Consider the following 8,215-nt stretch of genomic DNA (forward strand, 5'->3'; position numbering starts at 1 on the left):
TGGTTGACTGTAAGAAAAACAGAAGAGACAGAAGAGAGTATCAATCTTGCCCAGACAAGGAGACACAGGAAAAAATGAGTTGTAGTGGAAGAGTGATCAAAAGGGCTGGAGGATTCTTTTACTTCTCAGAGAAAAATAATTGGTTACTACAGTACACCTAGCAATGAGTTTGACTGTATTACACCACTGTTGCTTTTTAACGGCTCTTTATTCTACACCCTTCCAGGACTTAACTTTTTATTTTTATTTATTTATTTATTTATTTATTTATTTATTTATTTATTTATTTATTTATTTATTTATTTATTTATTTATTTATTTTGAGACAGAGTCTCACTCTGTTGCCCAGGCTAGAGTGCCCTGGCATCAGCCTAGCTCACAGCAATCTCAAACTCCTAGGCTCAAGCAATCCTCTTGCCTCAGCCTCACGAGTAGCTGGGACTACAGGCATGCGCCACCATGCCCGGCTAATTTTTTCTATATATTTTTATTTGGCCAATTAATTTCTTTCTATTTTTAGTAGAGACAGGTGGCGCTCTTGCTCAGGCTGGTTTCCAACTCCTGAGCTTGAGCGATCCTCCTGCCTCGACCTCCCAGAGTGCTAGGATTACAGACGTGAGCAACCGCGCCCGGTTAGGACTTAACTTTTTAAAGAGCCACATATTATCAGAGCGGGACCTAGAACCAAGTAACTATTCTCATGAAATAGAAAGGAGAAATACCAAAAACATAGTTCTTCCCTGACTGCAATGAAGATTCCTCATTGCTAGTAACTGAAGGCCAGGGAAGTTCTATTATCTGCCTTAAATCATTCAATTAATTAATAGTCACATTAGCCAGGCGTGATGGCTAACACTTTTAAGTCCGAGAACTTTGTGACCCTAGATGGGAAGATCGCTTGTGACCAGGAGTTTGAGGCTGCAGTGAGCTATGACCACCAATACACTCCAATGTGGGCAACAAAGCCAGACTCTGTCTCAAAAAAAATAAAGAAATAACGGTCACATTACAATCAGAATCAAGGTTTCATATTGTTATTATTTTGTTCTACTTACACCTCCTTTGAACCCTACCTCCACTAAAAACAGAAATGCGTAGTGCAATTTCTAAGACGCCGCGTCTGGAGAGCTCGAACTGTTGCACCATCCAGGTGAGGCCGCCATGATAACTCGGTGGCATAAAACTGAGGAGTTCAGCAGAGGAGACAAAAGTGAAGTTTTAGCCTTACGTGGGCCTGTCTACTTAAGAGAGTGAGTGAAAGCAAAAGGGATGTGAGGAGATTAAGGAAGGTGGGGAGGACTAAAGCACTACAAATTCAGGTAGAAGAGCGGAGGGAAACCGGACACCAAAGAAGCAGGATAAAAGTTGGGTCAGGCTCGGAGACCTTCAAGCGACCACGCGGGAAGTGAGGGACGCGAGCGCGCACTACAAGTCCCAGAAGCCCCGGTTTCCTGGAGCCCGCGCAGTGCCGCGCAAAGCCCGCCGGGAACCGGCCGCAGCGGCCAAGATGTCGCAGCCCAAGAAAAGAAAGGTTGAGTCGCCGGGCGGCGGCGCCGAAGGAGGGGAGGGAAGTGAGGAGGAAGATGGCGGGGAGCGGGAGGCGGCCCCGCAGCGACCCAGGAGGACTAAGCGGGAGCGGGACCAGCTGTACTACGAGTGCTACTCGGACGTTTCGGTCCACGAGGAGATGATTGCGGACCGGGTCCGCACCGATGCCTACCGCCTGGGCATCCTGCGCAACTGGGCAGCACTGCGGGGCAAGACGGTGCTGGACGTGGGCGCGGGCACCGGCATTCTAAGCATCTTCTGTGCCCAGGCCGGGGCCCGGCGCGTGTACGCGGTGGAGGCCAGCGCCATCTGGCAACAGGCCCGGGAGGTGGTGCGGCTCAACGGGCTGGAAGACCGGGTGCACGTCCTGCCGGGGCCAGTGGAGACGGTGGAGTTGCCGGAGCAGGTGGATGCCATCGTGAGCGAGTGGATGGGCTACGGACTCCTGCACGAGTCCATGCTGAGCTCCGTGCTCCACGCGAGGACCAAGTGGCTGAAGGAGGGCGGTCTGCTCCTGCCAGCTTCCGCCGAGCTCTTCGTAGCCCCCATCAGCGACCAGATGCTGGAGTGGCGCCTGGGCTTCTGGAGCCAGGTGAAGCAGCACTACGGTGTGGACATGAGCTGCCTGGAGAGCTTCGCTACGCGCTGCCTTATGGGCCACTCGGAGATCGTGGTGCAGGGCCTGTCCGGCGAGGATGTGCTGGCTCGGCCGCAGCGCTTCGCTCAGCTCGAGCTGGCCCGCGCCGGCTTGGAGCAGGAGCTGGTGGCTGGGGTGGGCGGGCGCTTCCGCTGCAGCTGCTATGGCTCGGCGCCCATGCACGGCTTTGCCATCTGGTTCCAGGTGACCTTCCCAGGAGGGGACTCAGAGAAACCCCTGGTGCTGTCCACCTCACCTTTTCATCCGGCCACCCACTGGAAGCAGGCGCTCCTCTACCTGAACGAGCCTGTACAAGTGGAGCAAGACACGGACGTTTCAGGAGAGATCACGCTGCTGCCCTCCCGGGACAACCCCCGTCGCCTGCGCGTGCTGCTGCGCTACAAAGTGGGGGACCAGGAGGAAAAGACCAAAGACTTTGCCATGGAAGACTGAGTTTTTTGCCTTTTCTCCCAGCTACCTCCCAAGGCAGCCTGACCTGCGTGGGAGAGGGTAGGGAGGTCGGAGGAGAGAGGGAGATCCCACATGCAAGTAGGGGGCGATATCACTGTCTCCCTTTTCCCTCGTGGCTGGGGAGGGAGAATGATTTCAGTGTCTGTTTGAGGAGATTCTTCTGGCGATGTTTATTTTGAAAAGTTATCCCCCTCAACGACGGATACAGCGTGCTTATTAATGGGCTTTTAAGCCTCAGAGGCATGTAGTACCAAGCACTTGTATTTCCATTTCTTTTGTTTTGTGGGAAAAATAAACACGAATGAAAATGTCATTTGATGAAGGGTCCATGCACATTCCTGACATCTCACACCCTTTCTAAATATGAAGCTGGGGAAAAGGGTAAAAGTTCATTTAGACTCCATACATTTCCAATATGACTTTTATCTCTCTCCTGAGCCATGCTTTCTCAGTCTCTGAATTCTCTCTGTCCCTAGGTGCCTCAAGGTTATGATAATTCTTCCTCATTGTTTTCTAAATAAATTTCTGTACTCATAATCAAGGGGAGGAGATGAGGAAGAAGTTTAAATAGCCCTGTTCTCATTACTCTTAGTACTTTCATAGGGTGTTAAAGTTGATTGAACACATTAATCCATTAAGTAAAATGCACTTTATATGATTGTACAACATATCCAAGAAATGCAGATGGTACATTTAGGAGAAAAAGACCTGAAAGACAACAAAGTAGTATGATCTTTAAAATTCTTACCTTTACTATTAAGACCACCAAGAAAATGTTTCATGTATGTTCCATAGTAAGTATTTGTGTAATTCCTATGAAACAGGCTGGTAGAAGAGGTTTCTGAATCTATCCCAAGGGCTTATTCATCACCATGGGTAAATTATTTAAGCTCACTTAATTAAGGAAAATATTTTCTCAGCTAGAAAAGTGCTCTCATTCTCATTTAAACTCTCATTTATAGGAATCATGTGACTTGGCCTACTTACAAGTAGTGAAAGTTCCTTTTTTAGTTTTTTTTCTTTCTTTCTTTCTTAGCTCAGCCAAATGTGAAAGTTGTGAATTTAGGAAAGTCACTTGTAATGAAGTGTGAGTCATGTTATCAAATTTATTTCACTGATGTTCCCCTCCTTATCCCTGTAGCAAATAAAACATTGGCATTCTCACTTTTTATAGGTGAAGTCTTGTGTATTATCTATGAATTATAATGCTTTTGCTTTTTTAATATTATCAGTTCTTAAGAAAAAGGTTACAACCCCTTCAGAATATAACTTCAGTACAATTCAAACTATGCTTAATGCATGGTTTTTGCATACTAGTAGCTTTTGTATGCCAATAGAAAATAAGTGTGAAAAACATATTTTGAAGTACTCTAATATTTTATTTATTGTAACTGAGTGTTTTTGTTCTTTTATTCATTGCATATTAAAGTATTTAAGTATTATAACTAATGTGCTAAAATTTGGTGTTAACACGAGATATTTCATGAAGGAAGACATACATGTATAAAATCATCAGCTTTATAAGATAATTGAACAGCAAGCAGTACAGTTATCTTAGCATTTTGCTGTCAGGATAGTTATATAAATACTACAGTCATAGCAAGCTAGACTTGGTTTACGCTAGAGGCAAAAAAAATAGCTCCTTGTTTTAGGGTCATCTATATGTTAATGAAACATTTAGAGTTTTCGTGTGTGATTTTGAGTAGATTTCTGGTGGTTTTGTTTGTTTTTTTAACAAACAATCCTATAACAATTCTATAACAATCCCTTTACTGTATGGGCAAATGAAAACATTCTTCCAAATTCTATTTTTTAATATATTTTGTAAATATGAGTACTATAGAGTTCTCATTGCCAATGTAAGCATACAAAAGAACCTCAGTTAAAACTTGGGAAACCATAGAAGTAAAAGGTAGATATTTTGTAATTAAGCAAACTAAGCTTCAAAATTTTCGTTACTGTTTCCCAAAAGAAAAACGAATTGTCAAAAAAAAAAAAAAAAATGTAGCTACTTAACCAAATAGTCAAGAGCTAGCATAGCATAATGGTTAAGAGCGTGGACTTTGGAGCCAAACAGCTCATACAGGAATCTAGACTTTACCACTCTTTCAAGTGTGACCTTAAGCAAAATACTTAACCTTTTTTTCCCAAAGCTCTCATATGCAAAATGGAGATAACAATAGTATCTACTTCATAGAAATGTGAAAATACAATAAGTTAATACATGTGACTGTGTAGAGTCTGATACATAATATCTCAATAACTCCTCAGTGTTGTAATTATGGAAGAGTTATGCAAACCTGGAGCATTTGGATGCATATAAAATATGCTACAGAATAAAATATTCAGCATTTTAATATTTTTGCAGGTATGATTCAACAATATCAGCATGGCTGTACGTGAGGAGCAATGTATGACACTGGACACAGATGATCTAAAGGAAACCCAAGATCTTCAGAGTGAAGACACTTCCAGAAGGATGAAAGTGTAAGATGTATCAACATCCCAGCACTGTCCCGTCTGTCTCTGTGGACTGATAACTGATTGATTGCTTGGGGCCTTTAGGGACACAGACAGGAACTACTAGGCCAAAAGAAGAGGGAAACATGGTAAAGTTCTGCCTGCTTCCCTCAAACAGCTTAAATTTATTTAGCACTGTGAAATTTTCATTAATTCACTGGACCAATGGACATTTTATTGAGTATACAATGTAAAAAGTCATTGTGATAAGCATTTAGGATACAACCAATGAAACACATTTTCTGTTTTCAAATAGATATATTCATAAGATAAACTAGTAAGTAGAATAAACAATAATGGGCTAAAGATTGGAATAATCTTGGTGTTAGAAAGAGCCTATAATTATCTTCATTTTACATTCTAGGAACAAGAGTTATACAGATATTGAAGGACTTGCCAAAGGTTACATAGCTAATTCTTGGCAGTTGAATCTTGAATACAAGTCTTTTATTTTTTACCCCTCCCCCCCAAAAAAAAATCACTTTTTTTTTATCATATTAACCCTGCATAGGTTTTTTCTTTTTTGTTTGATTTTTTGAGACAGGGTCTCTCTCTCCTGGGCTAGAATGCAGTGGTGTCATCATAGGTCACTGCAACCTCAAACTGCTGGGCTCAAGCAACCCTCCTGACTCAACTTCCTAAGTACCTGGGACTACAGGCATGTGCCACCACACCTGGCTAATTTTTCTCTTTTTTGTATAGATGGTTGGGGGGGGGGGTGGTCGGAGTATCACTCTTGGCTCAGGCTGGTCTTGAACTTCTGGCCTCAAGCAATCCTCCAGCCTCAGCCTCCCAAAGTGCTAGGATTACAGGCATGAGCCAATACCAGGACAGCCTAATCCTGCATGTTTTAATTAAAAACAGAAAAGTACGTACCTCCTGGATGGACAACAACAGTTTTTATCATTTGACAAATGCAGGAAAGGAAAAGTCCCCAGCCTAAGGAAGTCTCACTGGAGACGTATCTCATAGGCCTCAAAGAACCACTTCAAGTATATAGAATCTCAAGGTTGACAAATACTAGGCACTCATTGAAATATGCCCTATAACCATTTTCCTAACAGAGAAAAATAAACATAGCACTCTTTCTGAGGCCCCCAGAAAACTGAATCCTCAACACATTAGTAAAGATAGATAAATACTATGCCATTCTGGCCATAGATACTTAGTGCTAGAGAGCAGAGAGGCATCTGATGAGTCTAAAAGTGGGCAAAAAGTTAAACAAAAAAGGTGAACGTGAAAGACACTTCCAGCAAACAAAGCTGCCTCATGTTTTGCTTATGGCCATCCCTATTATTTAATAGTATCCTCACACTTCATATTACCCAGTGCTCAGGAGAGATGAATCTTAGGAAGCATTTAAGGACAATGAGGCCCCTCTCCTCCCGCATGTGCATCTTTTTATGCATTTATTCATTTATTTAACCATTTCATAAATACCAACCATAAAACGTTTAAGTTTTATGATAAGCATATTCTACCCTCAAAGAACTATGCAGTAGGGAAAGTAAAATTACCTATATCAATAATTTTCACACATTCTTTAGCCCGGAAAGACTTCATTCCAACTAAATCTTACCTCTACTGAAGCAGAGTTGAAAAGCCAGCCCTCTTAATCCTTAAAACTTCTTCCAAGTGCAAAAATATAACTTACCATATGGATTATGAAATCCTCAGGAAAAAATTCTCTGATATTAGTTCCAAAAATAAATCCATGTCTATATCACTGGTTTGTTTCAGCTAATAGACATAATATATTGGATAGATGACCCTTCTCACATTGGCTACTAGAGAACTGAGCCAAATTTATGCTGTACTTGTGCTTTTTTTAGCTTTACATCTGGCTCTACTTCCATCTTCCAATTTTTTCTTGATTTATATTTCTCTCATTTATAATAAGTATTACATTTTTGTTGGAATTTATGTAACCTTGTTCTCTTTTTTTTGGCATGAAAATATTTTCCTACTTCTGAAAAACCTGCAGAAGCTCTGAGGATAAGGAGGTTAGAGAAAGGGCCAGAGGGCTCTGAAATATATCCCCTTTATTGGTGTCCCAAATCATTCATATGGATGGACAGTTGATTTGATCCCATCCTTTTAGCCAACATTATAGCATTTTACATTTTATAGAATCAGGATTTCTGATTATGTGAAAACTGAGACATGTAGACAATTTAAGGAAAGCTTGAATGTTCTGTAGCTTTTTCTAAGCCTAGAACAGGCCCACATTGAATCTTAAACACAAAAGTAAAGGAGAGTTGTAGACTTCTAAACCTTTTCCAAAAATGTGTCAGAACAGTTTAAGTGATGATAAGGAGGAAAATGATATAATGAGACTGTTTCTCAAAATACCATACCTGCTTATAGGAAAAGACATTTGGAACAAAGACTCTAGGGCCTGGTTAAACACTAAGAATTTAATAAAAATTAACACATGACCAATAACAATGGAATTGTGCTCCTTTGAAACCTTTGATAATTAAATGCATCATTATTGATAATAACGGTGGGGGAAGACAGGTGAAAATTCTAGTTGATTGAGTAGCTTTAAACACTTATAGCAGACATTTGGAATATAGGTAGCTGAGAGAAAAAAAAATTCCTCCTTTTCTCTCTCCAGGTTGCTCCCTACAAGAAAAGGAAGTACAAAAAGAAAGAAGGCGAGATAGAAGAAAAAATTCTCCCCACACTTTTTAAAATGCTTTATAGGTATTCCTGCAATCATGTGATACATGTTTGTGTAAAACCCTCACATTCTACAAAATTATTCAATAAAAATAACAGCTTAAAAGAAAAATAGGTTGAGTGAACTTATGTAACTTGGTAACCAAGAGTATTAACAAAATGCTACTAATTCTAATCAAAGTAGTAATGGTTAAAAAAGTTAAATTCCTAATAAATAAGCATTACAGTAAATAAAGTATAGATAGCTTGATGGAAGGAAATAAGGATTACTTATACAAACAAAGTAAAATTCACAAAGATGGGAAGAAGGCTTAATAAACATTTCTAATGCAGAATGTAGCCAAACAGAGCCAA

At 41.0% G+C, this 8,215-nt stretch overlaps 1 protein-coding gene across 1 annotated transcript; it reads left to right on the plus strand.

Annotated features, from left to right (window-relative positions):
* The first annotated feature begins 1,465 nt into the window (after nucleotides 1-1,465).
* PRMT6 (protein arginine methyltransferase 6) lies at nucleotides 1,466-3,825 on the plus strand. Its single transcript, XM_012751703.3, has one exon. It carries the CDS (start codon nucleotides 1,508-1,510, stop codon nucleotides 2,636-2,638), a length of 1,131 nt encoding a protein of 376 aa, XP_012607157.1. The 5' UTR covers nucleotides 1,466-1,507; the 3' UTR covers nucleotides 2,639-3,825.
* The last annotated feature ends 4,390 nt before the right edge of the window (nucleotides 3,826-8,215 follow it).

This window comes from Microcebus murinus, chromosome 2 (genome assembly GCF_040939455.1).
Source record: "Microcebus murinus isolate Inina chromosome 2, M.murinus_Inina_mat1.0, whole genome shotgun sequence".
Lineage (NCBI taxonomy): Eukaryota > Metazoa > Chordata > Mammalia > Primates > Cheirogaleidae > Microcebus > Microcebus murinus.

Excerpts from the sequence above, each read along its gene's own strand:
- PRMT6 (XM_012751703.3), top strand. The coding sequence starts at position 1,508 with ATGTCGCAGCCCAAGAAAAGAAAGGTTGAGTCGCCGGGCGGCGGCGCC.